General features: G+C 44.9%; 1 protein-coding gene across 1 annotated transcript in view; it reads right to left on the bottom strand.

Annotated features, from left to right (window-relative positions):
* Window positions 1–15926, bottom strand: part of LOC141162673 (integrin alpha-X-like) — a 182224-nt gene that overhangs the window by 42562 nt on the left and 123736 nt on the right. Inside the window, exons 2-6 of the mRNA XM_073649024.1 lie at window positions 13054–13156; window positions 7592–7695; window positions 5699–5769; window positions 5347–5461; window positions 5143–5264 (exon numbers count right to left, since the gene is read on the bottom strand). Of these exons, the coding sequence (XP_073505125.1) occupies window positions 5143–5264; window positions 5347–5461; window positions 5699–5769; window positions 7592–7695; window positions 13054–13156 (515 nt within the window). The remainder of the gene's footprint in view (window positions 1–5142; window positions 5265–5346; window positions 5462–5698; window positions 5770–7591; window positions 7696–13053; window positions 13157–15926) is intronic.

Here is a 15926-nt window from a genome sequence, read left to right as displayed (position 1 = left end):
CCTTAAAAGTGCATCATGAACACATTTTTTGCTTAAATTTTTTTTTTAAATTTTCCTCCTCTAAAACCTAGGTGCATCTTATAGTCCGAAAAATACGGTAAATTGGCTGAATGTGTCCTGGGGCTTTTACCTTCTTCTGGATCAACAGATTTAGGTACAGGGATTTTAGTAATTTCATAACAGTAATACAAAAAATAAAACTAATTAAAAAATTATAAACGGGTTCATTTGTCCTAGTACGTTATTGTAGTGTTAGTGTAGGGAGGACGATTGGGGGAGAGAAAGGTTGAACTGGATGGACCGAGGTCTTTATTCAACCTACGTTACTATGTTACATCATTACCCATAATCAAAAACACATTATCCATAATCCACCACATCCATAATCCACCACATCCCATAATACATCACATAATAACCCATAATCCAGCAAATCATCACTAATCCATGATATCATCCCTCATAATCCATCAAAGCATCACCCATAATACATTATATCATCACGCATAATCCATCACGGTTCTTCCCTACCAAAATATAACCGCTGTCCCCTCCCCTCCGGTGTATAACGTCCAGCTTCTCACCCCCTGGTCTATAATATCCGGCCCCACATCCTCAGTATGTAACCACCATCGCATCGCTCCCCGGTGTATAACCTCCGGTCCCCGGCCCTTCAGGTGTAAGCCTACAGCCCCTCGCCCCAATATATAACATCAAGCACCACACCCTAGGCGTATAACCTCTGGCCCTGTACCCCCCCTGTGTATAACCTCCAGACCCTCGCCCCCCACAAAGAAAACTTCCAGCCCCTCGTCCCCGGTGAATATCATGCGGCCCCATCATCCCCTCAGTGTATAACCTAAGGCCCCATCAACACTCCGTTGTATAACCTCCAGACCCTCCTTGCCCCCCCCCCTTCCCGGTGTATAACATCTAGCCCCTCGCCACCGGTGTATATAATCTGTTCCCAGCACCCCCTTGGTGTATAACCTCCGGCCCCATCACAACCCCTCTGTGTATAACCTCCGGCCCCATAACCCCCTCGGTGTGTAACATCTAGCCCCATCACCCCCCCTGTGTATAGCCTCCTGCCCCATTGCCCCCTGGTGTATAACCTCCTGCCCCTTCACAACCCCTCTATGTATAACCTCTAGCCCCATCACCCCCTCGGTGTATAACCTCCGGTCCCATCACCCGCGATATAGAACCTCCGCCCCCACCACTCCCCTTTACGGTGTATAACCTCTGACCCCATCTGGTCATCATAGCGAAGGGAGTCACCATCCCTCGGCAGTAACAGGCTGACATCTATTTGAAACAATAGCGTATGATTGAAACAAAAAGAGTCGGACATGCATCTACCATATGTCAGGACAGTCAGGGATGACACCGGGGAGATCACACAATATCCCATCGCTGCCAACACCTTGTCAGGATTGTCAGGGATTCGTGCTCACACGATCCCGATTACTCACTACGTAGCTATCGGCCAGTGAGCAGAGAGCGTATGGCGTACACACCTCTGGATTCCAACGCATGGAATATGTGTATACTCCCCCGTACGGTCACTGCCAGCTTCACAATAGCCCTATTAATATTATTCGCTGCCACCACCGATCAATTTTAAAATATAATACAGGCCTGATCGGACGCCTGCGTTCTGGTAGTGTATATGGCTTCGGGGGAGGAACGATTACTGGACAAAAGAAACAGAACTATTACATTTTATATTTAATCCAAAAGGGAGGCCGTGTTTATGAAAAACATACAAAATGTTTTTACAAAAGGAGACATTACAATACATAATATACAGTTACACAAATAAAATGGGATTAAAGAAGAACTTACTAAAAAGATCACGGAGACTATTCCATTTAGCTGGAGGGGAGGCGCTCCAATTGACCGTTATCGACTGTGACCCGTGCTATATGAAATATATACTCCCGGCATGAGTACTGACCCATCTTCGGCTGGGTCTTTTATGCCGAAGGTGGGGAAACCTGCCCACACACCCACTGTGATGACCTCACGTGGGCGGAGCTCCAGCCTTTATATTTTTATTAAAATATCTAACTTCCGTGATAGTTTATCGCTAGTTGATCGCAGAAGCTTGCAAGTGACGCCATATTGTTTGATACGAATTTACCTTTCCTTAGAGACTACACATGCCACAGCTGCGGTCCGTTATTCTGGTATTTTTGCCCCACAACTCACTGGAGGGGCTCACAGCTATGGACAACTATACATATTGTTCCTTAGCTGACCCTGCCGCGAAAAATATGTGTCCCATTATTATCGGAAGTATAGAACTCCCGATATTCCATATTTCGCATTGCACCGGCGAGAATGCAGATTTCTGTTGTGCAAATGGGGAATGCCCTGGGGGTGAGAGAGAATTATTTTGAAGCCAGGAACTGCATCCTTCTCACCTAGGTGTATATTTATTACAGGCCGTTGCCACTATAAAATACATTTGTATGTTAATTGTGTTTGTAGCTCCCTTTGTACTCGCATTTAAGTATTAGCCACTTCTCCTGTGTGTGCTAACTTGCATAGAGACAGATCCTTTAGATTGCCAGCTTTTCTACTCTAACAGATGGTCGATAAGGGAGGGGGGAAGAGCGTTTTGGGAGAAATTCTTAATATTTCTATGACACCATATGTCTTGAACCTCTCTGAATCTATCTGAACCTAACTAGTGTATTACTGATGACGGTCAAATGACCGAAACGTCTTCCATAAGCTTTGTTACAAGCTGTAGTAGACTTTTCCAGACTGAGTGCTAAATTCTTTTGACTTTCTATGTATAACGGGTTGGGACCCTATCCGTGCACCGGCAAAAATTTCATGAGTGCCGTTCTTCCCCTCTAGTAACCTCTGGCCCCTCGCCCCCTGGTGTATAACCTCCGCCCCCTCCACCCCACTCCCAGTGTATAACCCCCAGACCTCTGCCCCAGTGTATAACCTCCGCACCCTAGCACCACTGTGTATAACCTCTGGTCACTCCCACCCCCCCCGATGCATAAACTCCAACTCTCCTCCTTCCCCGGTGTATAGCCTTGGTCCTCTGCCCCCTGGTGTTTAACCTCTGCCCCCCCCCCCAGTGTATAACCTCCAGACCCCCGTCCTCGTTGCCATCTGCCTTTACTACCATGTGGCAGAGCGGTCGGTGGTGCAGAGCTCACTGATGCCACCGCGGTCCTGTAATAGGAGCCACCGGGATAACAAGTCCGTCCATGACATTTCTCCTCCTGGATCTTCCCCATCACCTGCGAGTGATGATATTGAGAAGTGGTAGGAACCGCAGCAACTCAACCACAAAATGGAGACCCCGTAACATTACAGAGCGGGGGGCTGAGTGCCGAGGAGCAGAAAAGTCACCGCTCCTCTGCTGACCCCATAACTACAGAGTCCAGTCCCCCTCTGGTATCAGCACAAACACTGCGCCTCTGCTGGGAGCTTCATAGTCGAGCAGTTGCCTGCAGCCGTAGATCACCAAGCACAATGCCGAGCGTCAGATGGAGTGGTGTAAAGCCGCCACCAATGGACTCTGGGTGACACATGTTCTGCGCAGTGACCGACTCAATATTAATGTCTATGGATGTAGATGAGGACAGAGAAGCCCCCGGAGGTGGATGTGGGGGGCACATACTTTCTCCATATTAATGTCTATGGATGTAGATGAGGACAGAGAAGCCCCTGGAGGTGGATGTGGGGGGCACATACTTTCCTCCATATTAATGTCTATGGATGTAGATGAGGACAGAGAAGCCCCTGAAGGTGGATGTGGGGGGCACATACTTTCCTCCATATTAATGTCTATGGATGTAGATGAGGACAGAGAAGCCCCTGAAGGTGGATGTGGGGGGCACATACTTTTCTCCATATTATTGTCTATGGATGTAGATGAGGGCAGAGAAGCCCCTGGAGGTGGATGTGGGGGGCACATACTTTCCTCCATATTAATGTCTATGGATGTAGATGAGGACAGAGAAGCCCCCGGAGGTGGATGTGGGGGGCACATACTTTCTCCATATTAATGTCTATAGATGTAGATGAGGACAGAGAAGCCCCCGGAGGTGGATGTGGGGGGCACATACTTTCTCCATATTAATGTCTATGGATGTAGATGAGGACACAGAAGCCCCTGGAGGTGGATGTGGGGGGCACATACTTTCTCCATATTAATGTCTATGGATGTAGATGAGGACAGGGAAGCCCCCGGAGGTGGATGTGGGGGGGCACATACTTTCTCCATATTAATGTCTATGGATGTAGATGAGGACAGAGAAGCCCCTGGAGGTGGATGTGGGGGGCACATACTTTCTCCATATTAATGTCTATGGATGTAGATGAGGACAGAGAAGCCCCTGGAGGTGGATGTGGGGGGGCACATACTTTCCTCCATAATAATGTCTATAGATGTAGATGAGGACAGAGAAGCCCCTGGAGGTGGATGTGGGGGGCACATACTTTCTCCATATTAATGTCTATGGATGTAGATGAGGACAGAGAAGCCCCCGGAGGTGGATGTGGGGGACACATACTTTCCTCCATATTAATGTCTATGGATGTAGATGAGGACAGAGAAGCCCCTGGAGGTGGATGTGGGGGGCACATACTTTCCTCCATATTAATGTCTATGGATGTAGATGAGGACAGAGAAGCCACTGGAGGTGGATGTGGGGGGCACATACTTTCCTCCATATTAATGTCTATGGATGTAAATGAGGACAGAGAAGCCCCTGGAGGTGGATGTGGGGGGCACATACTTTCCTCCATATTAATATCTATGGATGTAGATGAGGACACAGAAGCGCGCATGTATAATACTACACAGCCACCCCCTCCATGAATTGGTAGGTCTGAGAGTGTTTTTTTGCACCTGTGCTGCCCCCGCCGTTATCATGGGGGTCTTCTGCATCCTGCTAGTGTATTGGGAATCTGACCTGGAGTTGGTAAGGCTGGTTTTGTGTCTTTTCTAGAACTCACGTCCTTTGTGAGCCGTTTTCCACATATACAGTAACTGCTGTTACTCAGGGTAGATGTTGATGTGACAATACTGAGGCAGACTCCTTCAGGAGGTGGTCTTCAGTTACCCTTTATCGGCCCCCATTCCGCCTTGTGGGTGCGGTTTATTACCTGTGTATCTGTCGCACTCAGTGATGAAATAATGTTCCTCACAAAAGTCATCATAGTTCTGAAGTTGCGTATTCTCACACTACCGGAACCATCGATGACGAAAACCACGTCTACACCGCACTCTGAGGAAACAATAAGGCGTCAATGATTCTGGTGTTGGGGTAGGTGGTCCGGTGGCCCCCTGCTGGATGATGTAGTAGTTACCTGGTGGAGGGGCTGACAGGTTGCCCTGCACTCTTAGGCTTTGATCTAACTGGTAGCAGCGACCATTGACATAGATGTTCTGCCCACAGGATCTTTGTAGGGTCGGGCCACACGCCTGTCAAACACATGAGTAATATTAAGGGTCTGTAGGTTGTAGACTTTTGACGACACAGTTGACGTTTGGCCACGTTTTTTGGGGCCACCTTCACCCCAACCATGGTCATATTGTGTTGAGGAGCGATGCTCCTGGAGGGGGATCTTCTACAAGATCCAGTGTCTTGGTTAGGTGACTGGACTGTGGAGTAGGCAAAGATCCAAGAAGAAGACGACACACGGGACACAACAGACGTACCAGTAACTGACCAGGATTCTCTCGAGCTGCTAGTGAAAGTCCAAGTGAAATATCAATGTCATCATCAGACCCTGCAAACCACACACATGAAGGACAATGAGCGAAGACACCACGTATGAGACCACCCTTCCTGACACCACAATGAAAAAAGAAAATGTGTTATCATCTGATCTACAGAGTCACCCCCAAATATGGAGGATACAGGCCGGAGAGAAGACATGTGAGACCACCCTACCTGATACCACAGTGAAAATAAAGTGAAGAATTTACAAAATATATCGACATCAGATCCAAAGAGTCATCACTCAACATGGAGAACACTATAACCTATAACTATGAACCTATAATTGGGCTGTCAGTGATTACCTGAGCAAGCCACTCTGTTTACCAGGGATCTGAGCTTCCTCATGAACCCTTGGGTTGGGGCCATGGAGTCAGCTACTGGCCGGTGGTGCAAACTGGTGTGAGTGTTCAGGAAGCCAGGGAGAAAAACACTGAATGAACCTATAATTGGGCTATCAGTGATCACCTGTGCAAGCCACTCTGTTTACCAGGGATCTGAGCTTCCTCATGGACCCTTGGGTTGGGGCCACGGAGTCCGCTGCTGGCCGGTGGTGCAAACTGGTGGGAGTGTTCAGGAAGCCAGGGCGGAGAACACCGAATGAACCTATAATTGGGCTGTCAGTGATCACCTGTGCAAGCCACTCTGTTTACCAGGGATCTGAACTTCCTCATGGACCCTTGGGTTGGGGCCACGGAGTCAGCTGCTGGCTGGTGGTGCAAACTGGTGGGAGTGTTCAGGAAGCCAGGGCGGAGAACACTGAAGGAACCTATAATTGGGCTGCAAGTGATCACCTGTGCAAGCCACTCTGTTTACCAGGGATCTGAACTTCCTCATGGACCCTTGGGTTGGGGCCATGGAGTCAGCTGCTGGCCGGTGGTGCAAACTGGTGGGAGTGTTCAGGAAGCCAGGGTGGAGAACCCTAAATGAACCTATAATTGGGCTGTCAGTGATCACCTGAGCAAGCCACTCTGTTTACTAGGGATCTGAACTTCCTCATGGACCCTTGGGTTGGGGCCACGGAGTCAGCTGCTGGCCGGTGGTGCAAACTGGTGGGAGTGTTCAGGAAGCAAGGGCGGAGAACACTGAATGAACCTATAATTGGGCTGTCAGTGATCACCTGTGCAAGCCACTCTGTTTACCAGGGATCTGAACTTCCTCATGGACCCTTGGGTTGGGGCCACGGAGTCAGCTGCTGGCCGGTGGTGCAAACTGTTGGGAGTGTTCAGGAAGCCAGGGTGGAGAACACTGAATGAACCTATAATTGGGCTATCAGTGATCACCTGTGCAAGCCACTCTGTTTACCAGGGATCTGAACTTCCTCATGGACCCTTGGGTTGGGGCCACGGAGTCAGCTGCTGGCCGGTGGTGCAAACTGGTGGGAGTGTTCAGGAAGCCAGGGCAGAACCGGGAGGGCAGTGAAGAGTCAAAAACATAAAACATGAGAATCTTTTGTAAAGAGGCCAAGGTCAAAACCAGGAGAGCCGAAAGGGAACAAAATCGGAAGGCAGAAGGTTAGTTGGGGAATGGGTCAAGATCAAAAGAGGAATATCACGGGCAGACGGGAGCTGGACTGAAGACCGGAACCAGTGCTGGTTAAACACTAACGGAAAGCTCCATGCCAAAAGCTGGAAGTATTAGTAGGGTGCTGTGCTGCAGATTGACCAAGATGGAGCATTTTCTGAGCCCCTCTTCTCTGTTTCCTTACCTCCAGCACGCTGAGGCACCAGACAGGAGAAGACAGGGCAGGAGTAGTCAGGACATGTGGCCACCATGGTGCCCCCTATAGTTACACCACTGCCGGAAGACGATCTGCCCGATGTTGCTCTTACCAGTGATGGGGATCGGAGAACAGCGATTGGTCACAGGATTACAGTCATATAGCCGACCGGTTTTATTAGTCGCCACTGGATAGCGGGGGGCACTGACGATCACCCTGTAATGACACATCGGGTGTTAAAGATACAAACCGACACCTCACAAGTGGTGAATGTCTACGGAAAGCATTTGTCGTCTCGGCACATTTCATGCCTCATTGTGATCACACGAACTCAACCAACTTTTATGATTTTCTGATGTTAAAGGAAAAATGTCTAAAACGTGATTGATATTCACTGCCATTATCAGGCCCTGAATGGTTAAATGCATAAATCTACACACCGCTAATACTACCCCTTACTGACAATGGTATTAAAGGGAATCTGCCGACAGTCAGCAGGATTTTTCTATGTAATGTGAGAGCAGCATTCAGTTGGGGCAGAGAGACTGATTCCAGTGATGTGTCATTGATTAGGCTGTGTGCTGTGTGTTCAATACAACCAGTGTTTTATCAGCAGGAGATTATCACTGCTGGACTAGCTGTCAAGTGCCAGGTAGTCCAGCTAATATGTGTAACCCTGTCCCCACCACTGTTTGAGTGCTTACTATGTATAACCCTGCCCCCACCACTGATTGGCAGCTTGCTGACAATGTACATAGGAAGCAGCCAATCATTGATGTGGGTGGGTTTACACATGGAAAGCTGCCAATCAGAAGTATAGGCAGGGTTAAACACAGCACTGAAGTCTTAGCCAGTATGACATGCAGAAGTAGCGCTGTTGCTTCAAAAGCATCCAGCAACTATAAAAGTTAACACAATCACAGGAGACAGAGTAGTTAGCAGAGCCCCATGGAGATTGTGGGGAACTTGTTTATTAGTCTGGCTGCAGCCAACAAGAAAAGTGGTGTGTGATCTGTATCTCACAGAAGTGAACAGGATTCAAGTCAAGAGTGAAGCGGAGCACAGGTCAGATAGACTTCCTGAGCTAGCAGTGCAGGGTATCATTGGGCAGGAAGATAAGGACTGGAAGAAATTGTGTCAAAAAGATCATCGCCCTCATCAAACACTCCCCCCTTCATCTCAATGCAGGATAAAAAATACTGTGTACTACTGTGCCTTTGTGAAGGAAAATTCTGTTGTTGTGGGTGCATAGAAGTGTGCAGCTAAAGAGACTTAATCTGTGCTGTACTGTGCTACTAAGAAAGACTGTTTATTATTGTGCCTTTGCAAGAAGAAGCTGTTCGTGTTCTTGAAGCCTGCTTCTTTAAGAGACTAATGTTTTGGACTGTCCATGCTGTTGCATTAAACTCTACTGTTCAACTGTTATGACGACTCCGTCAAGTGCGTCTGGTCAGCAAGTGAATCCATCTACGTGTCTGTGCCTGAGGGTCAATACCCCTTTGTGCCTGAGAGAAGCTGCAGTGTGTGGTCACCCTAAGTAACGGTTCCCCCAGGATTCCAAAGAATTCATGAAACCTGTCTCGCCCCCTTCTAAACCAGCAACGAGCACGTAACACCTTGCTACATCTATAGCAGACAAAACAGGGATTCTATCAAAACTGTAGCAAGCAGACCAGTATGTGACGTATCCCTGGAATCAGGGTCTCTGCCCCTACATCATGCTGCTCTCAGGTTACACAGCCAAAACTTGCTGACAGATCCCCCATAAATCCACTATGATTTAATGATGTATCACAAAAATAGAAGAAGCTGTCCAGAAGCTGCAGAGCTGCATTCATAATTCTGCTGGATCTAGTTGTGTCTGACATGAATTGTATACAATACTCTGACCTACCCAGGGGAGCTTCTGATGGACTGCAGAAGTGGCATGAGGGATTGGATGCAACGTTTCTTACATCACAGTTAGACAAGTAAAGCTGATCACCGAATCTTAACCCCTTCACAACAATTTTTGTATTTGTTTTTTCCTCTCCTTCTTCCAAGAGCTGTAACATTATTGTCATTGCCTTGACATGAACGCACAAGCCACTCATGTTCTGCAGGACGACTTGTGTTCTCAGTCACATCATTCATTGCATTTACAAGAAAACTCAAGTGCAATGAAATGGTGAAAAAAATACCAAGTGGAATGAAATGGCAAAAAAAAAACAAGTGCAATGAAATGGTGAAAAAAAAACAAGTGCAATGAAATGGTGAAAAAAAAATCCAAGTGCAAAGAAATGGTGAAAAAAAAGCTAAGTGCAATGAAATGGCAAAAAATCCCAAGTGAAATGAAAAAGCGGAAAAAAAAACCCAAGTGCAATGAAATGGCGAAAAAAAACAAAACAAGTGCAATGAAATGGCAAAAAAAACAAGTACAATAAAACGGTGAAAAAAAAAATCCAAGTGGAGTGAAAAAGGTAAAAAAAACAAACAAGTGCAATGAAATGGTGAAATAAAACAAGTACAATGAAATGGTGAAAAAACCCCAAGTACAAAAAAAGGTGAAAAACAGGTGCAATGAAATAGCAAAAAAAAACAAAAACAAGTGCAATGTAATGGTGAAAAAAAAACAAGTGCAATGAAACGGTGAAAAAAATCCAAGTGCAATGTAATGCTGAAAAAAAACAAGTGCATTGAAATGGTGAAAAAAAACCAAGCACAATAAAATGGTGAAAAAACAGGTCAATGAAATGGCAAAAAACAAACAAACAATTGCAATGAAATGGTGAATAAACTCCAAGTGCAATGAAACGGTGAAAAAACTGCAAGTGCAGTGAAATGGTGAAAAAAAACCAAGCGCAATGAAATGGTAAAAAAAACAAGTGCAATGAAATGGTGAAAAAAAACAAGTGTAATATAATGCTAAAAAAACAAGTGCAATGAAATGGCAAAAAAAAAACAAATACAAAGAAATGGTGAAAAAAAGCTAAGTGCAATGAAATGGTGAAAAAAAACAAATGCAATGAAATGGTGAAAAAAAATCCAAGTACAAAGAAATGGTGAAAAAAAAGCTGAGTGCAATGAAATGGCAAAAAAAACAAATGTAATGAAATGGTGGAAAAAAACAAGTGCAATGAAATGGTGAAAAAAAACAAATGCAATGAAATGGTGAAAAAAAAACAAATGCAATGAAATGGTGAAAAAAAATCCAAGTACAAAGAAATGGTGAAAAAAAAGCTGAGTGCAATGAAATGGCAAAAAAACAAATGTAATGAAATGGTGGAAAAAAACAAGTGGAATGAAATGGAAAAAAATGCCAAGTGCAGTGAAGTGGTGAAAGAAAAACTTCATGTGTAATGAAATGGTGGAAAAAAACAAGTGTAATGAAATGGTGAAAAAAAACAAAGTGCATGGTGAAAAAATACCCAAAGTGCAATGAAATAGTGAAAAGAAATCCCAAATGGAATGAAATGGAAAAAAAACCCCAAGAGCAATGAAATGGCGAAAAAAAAACAAGTGCAATGAAATTGTGAAAAAAGCAAGTGCAATGAAATGGCGAAAAAAACCAAATGCAATGAAATGGTGAAAAAAAACAAGTGCAATGAAATGGTGGAAAAACCCCAAGGGCAATGAAATGGTGAAAAAAAAGCCAAGTGCAATGAAATGGTGAAAAAACTCCAAGTGCAATGAAATGGTGAAATGGTGAAAAAAAACAAGTGGAATGAAATGGAAAAAAAATCCCAAGTGCAAAGAAATGGTGAAAGAAAAACTTCAAGTGTAATGAAATGGTGGCAAAAAAAACCCAAGTGCAATGAAATAGCGAAAAAATACCCAAAGTGCAATGAAATGGTGAAAAAAAACAAGAGCAATGAAATGGTGAAACAAAACCCAAGTGCAATGAAATGGTGAAACAAAACCCAAGTGCAATGAAATGGTGAAAACAAAGCCAAGTGCAATGAAATGGCAAAAAGTAACCAAGTTCAATGAAATGGTGAAAAAAAAGCAAGTGCAATGTAATGGTGAAAAAAACACATGTGCAATGAAATGGTGAAAAGTAACCCCAAATTAAATGAAATAGTAAAAAAAAACAAGTGCAATGAAATTGTGCAAAAAACAAGTGCAATGAAATGGCGAAAAAAAAACAAGTGCAATGAAATGGTGATAAAACCTCAAGTGCAATGAAATGATGAAAAAACCCCAAGTGCAATGAAATGGCGAAAAAAAACAAGTGCAATGAAATGGTGAAAAAAAAACAAGAGCAATGAAATGGTGAAACAAAACCCAAGTGCAATGAAATGGCAAAAAAGATAACCAAGTGCAATGAAATGGTGAAAAAAAAGCAAGTGCAATGAAATGGCGAAAAAAGATGAAAACAAATGCAATGAAATGGTGAAAAAAAAAACAAGTGCAATGAAATGGTGAAACAAAACCCAAGTGCAATGAAATGGTGAAAACAAAGCCAAGTGCAATGAAATGGCAAAAAAAATAACCAAGTGCAATGAAATGGTGAAAAAAAAGCAAGTGCAATGTAATGGTAAAAAAAACAAATGTAATGAAATGGCAAAAAAACAAGTGCAATGAAATGGTGAAAAAAACCTCAAGTGCAATGACATGGTGAAAATAACTCAAGTGCAATATAATGGTGAAAAAAACAACTGCAAAGAAATGATGGAAAAAAAAACAAGTGCAATGAAATGGAGAGAAAAACAAGTGCAATGTAATGGTGAAATGTAACCCCAAATGGAATGAAATGGTAAAAAAAAACAAGTGCAATTAAATTGTGCAAAAAACAAGTGCAATGAAAAGGCAAATAACAAAAAAGTGCAATGAAATGGTGAAAAAAAACAAATGTAATGAAATAGCGAAAAAAAACAAAATGCATGCTCTGCTCACTTGGGGATAGGCCCCCTCCAAATACACGAAACAGGTACATAAGTGCGCCCTAAATGTCCGTACCTGCAGGTTCCCATCGCCGGGTCACTTGTACCGCACAAAAAAACACCGTAAAAACAATAAAACAACGACAGGATAGGAAAAAAATGAAAGGAAGAGCAAAACAAACTTTTTTTGGGGGGGCTGATTTTTTTCTGTTAAGTTAGGCCTAGTTTTAAGTCTATTTTCTACGTCTTGTTGAGTTATTGTCTCTTCACCATTGTGGGCAATGATTTGCTATGAAAATGTTTGCTGCCGATTCCTTACTTGTGGCTTTATAAAAAGATGCATCATTTTGATGAGCTCCAGCCCCTCGGAGAGATTTTTTTTTTTTTTAAAGGTCTTCTCGCAGCAGCAGACATGGCCGCCCCATATAGTAGTGGTCCTGTTGAGTTTTCTTGGACCATTAGTCTTTCTGGCCTGTACAGAGCCCCTGGATAAAGATGAAACTTCTCAGAGTGTACATCCTGCGCAGACACTGAACAATCAGGGTACGCTCTGAATGTGACTGAAGGACAAGAGATGATGGAGCTAAGGAGTCAGGAGACACTCTACATCCGAGGAGGTGGTGCCCAGAGGAGGAGGTCACATTACCCATCGGACATGTCATATCATTCCCTTCCATGGTTTATTTCTGGATGCAGCAAATAATGTTCTCACCTGTTTTCCAGTTGTACAACCTGATGTCCAAAGCTGAGGTCACGGTCCTGGAAGACGATTGGCTGCTGTGTGTCCAGGATAGAGGTGCTGGTCGAGGTCAGGGCTGTAAGGAATATGAGGTTAATACCATACATGCCCTCCCAACAATCAGAATTCTTCCAAGAGATCTCCACCCTTGGGGCGGCTTTTGTTGCCTTCATATTCTTATACATCTGTCCATTGAGGTTCTCAATATCATCACATACCACCTTAGATTTATATCCTACAGCACATATATGAAGAGCTGGGAAGCAAACACTATGGGTAGAGTAATGGCGGCCATCAGCGGTCGGCACCAACCCCCAATAACTCATGTGGGAAACCAAAATAACTCTGAGATGCGTGCGGAGAAATATAGAGGGGAGTCGCTCTATGTACATAACTAATTCTAGTCATAGGATGTAAGGTGGACTGGGCAGGAGAGAACTGGAAGTCGGATGAACTAGGCATGAGAGGAAGACTGGAAGTAGGATGGACTGGACAGGAGAGGAGGACAGGAAGTAGGATAGACTGGGCAGGAGAGGACTGGAGGTAGGATGGACTGGGCAGGAGAGGACGATGGGAAGTACAGTAGAATAGACTGGGCAGGAGAGGACGATGGGAAGTAGGATGGACTGGGCAGGAAAGGAGAACTGGAAATAGGATGAACTGGGCAAGGGAGAAAGACTGGAAGTATAATGGACAGCAGGAGAGGAAGACTAGAAGTAAGATGGACTGGGCAGGAGAGTACTGGAAGTAGGGTGGACTGGACAGGAAAGGAGGACTGGAAATAGGATGAACTGGGCAGGGAGAAGGACTGGAAGTAGGATGGACTGAGCAGGAGAGGAAGACTAGAATTAGGATGGACTGAACAGGAGAATATTGGAAGTAGGATGGACTGGACAGGAGACAATGACTGGAAGTAGAATGGACTTGGCAGGAGAGAAGAACGGAAGTAAGACGGACTGGGCATGAGAGGACTGGAAGTAGGATGGACTGGACAGGAGAGAAGCACTGGAGGTAGGATGAACTTGTCAAGACAGGAGGACTGGAAGTAGGATGACCTTGTCAAGACAGGAGGACTGGAAGTAGGATGGACTGGGCTTTGCAGGAGAATTGGAAGTTAGGCTGGACTGGGAACAGGAATGAAACTATGTTGGACTGGGCAGGAGAGAAGAACTGGAAATAGGATGAACTGGGCAGGGGAGAAGGACTGGAAGTAGGATGGATGGAGCAGGAGAGGAAGACTAGAAGTAGAATGGACTGAGCAGGAGAGGACTGGAAGTAGGATGGACTGGAAACAATGACAGGAAGTAGGATGGACTGGGCAGGAGAGTACTGGAAGTAGGTTGGACTGGACAGGAAAGGAGGACTGGAAATAGGATGAACTGGGCAGTGAGAAAGACTGGAAGTAGGATGGACTGAGCAGGAGAGGAAGACTAGAATTAGGATGGATTGAGCAGGAGAATACTGGAAGTAGGATGGACTGGACAGGAGACAATGACTGGAAGTAGAATGGACTTGGCAGGAGAGAAGGACGGAAGTAAGATGGACTGGGCATGAGAAGACTGGAAGTAGGATGGACTGGACAGGAGAGAAGCACTGGAGGTAGGATCAACTTGTCAAGACAGGAGGACTGGAAGTAGGATGGACTGGGCTTTGCAGGAGAATTGTAAGTTAGGCTGGGCTGGGAACAGGAATGAAACTATGTTGGACTGGGCAGGAGAAAAGAACTGGAAGTAGGATGGACTGGGCAGAAAAGGATGGGAAGTAGGATGGACTGGGCAGGAGAGAAGGACTTTAAGTACTATGGACTTGTCAAGACAGGAGTACTGAAAGTAGGATGGACTGGGCAGGAGAGGACTGGAAGTAGGATGGACTGGGCAGGAGAGAAGTACTGGTCTTTCTGTTTGCCCATTAGTCTCGGAATGATAACATAAGGAAAAAGACTGCTGAAATCAAAATTTTGAGCAAAAACAACACCAAAAGCTAGCCAGAAATTGAACCCCTCTATCGGAAATTATGTTTTTGGAAACACCATGCAATTTAATGATGTGAGAAATGAACAAGGTTGCTAAGTTCTTAGAAGTAGGCAACTTTTGAAGTAGGACCAAATGAACCATTTTGATGAAATGGTGGACCACCACTCACACAACAGTATTTCCGCCAGAGTTAGGCAAATCCTTGACAAAGTCCTTGGACAAGTGCGTTCAACGCTGTGACGGAATCTCGTTAGGCAAAAGATAACTCGCTGGAGCCTGACAAGAGGCTTTAGCCCTGGCACAGACTCTGCATTTGCAGGCATATTAATCAACATCCTTAAAAGCAGTCTGCCACCAAAAGGACCTAGAAAGAGGTCTCCAAGTGGCAGAAGAACCCGGATGTCCGGCCAAAACGGAATCATGCACTTCATTAAGAAGATCTCCGTGTAAAGAGGGCTGTGAATAAAGTTTGTTTATGGGCAAACCTTCCACGCACGGTCCTGAGCATCCTGAATGCGTTGCCTGAGATCTATCCCCAGGGCACCCAACACCACTCCCTCACTAAGAATTTTTACTGGATTTTCGTACCTCAACTCTTGGACAAAGCTATGAGACAAAGCGTCACCCTTGACATTCTCAGGTTCGGAAAGATAAATCACAGTGATATCAAATCAAGCAAAAAAAAAAAACAGCTCAGCGAGCCTGTCTGGTGTTTAAGAACTTAGCAGCGTCAATACACAACAGGTTCTTATGATCAGTAAAGAAAGTCACATTATGTCTTGCCCCTTAAAACCAATTCCTGAAAGGCTCTTTTAACTGCCAGAAGTCGGTCACCTATATCATAATTAGCCTCCGTTTTAGAGAACTTTCAGG

This window comes from Phyllobates terribilis, unplaced genomic scaffold, assembly GCF_046119375.1.
Source record: "Phyllobates terribilis strain yellow unplaced genomic scaffold, ASM4611937v1 Scaffold_9__5_contigs__length_417890890, whole genome shotgun sequence".
NCBI lineage: Eukaryota > Metazoa > Chordata > Amphibia > Anura > Dendrobatidae > Phyllobates > Phyllobates terribilis.
The sequence above is the reverse complement of the archived record's forward strand: the minus strand, read 5'-3'. Positions and strand labels throughout refer to the sequence as shown.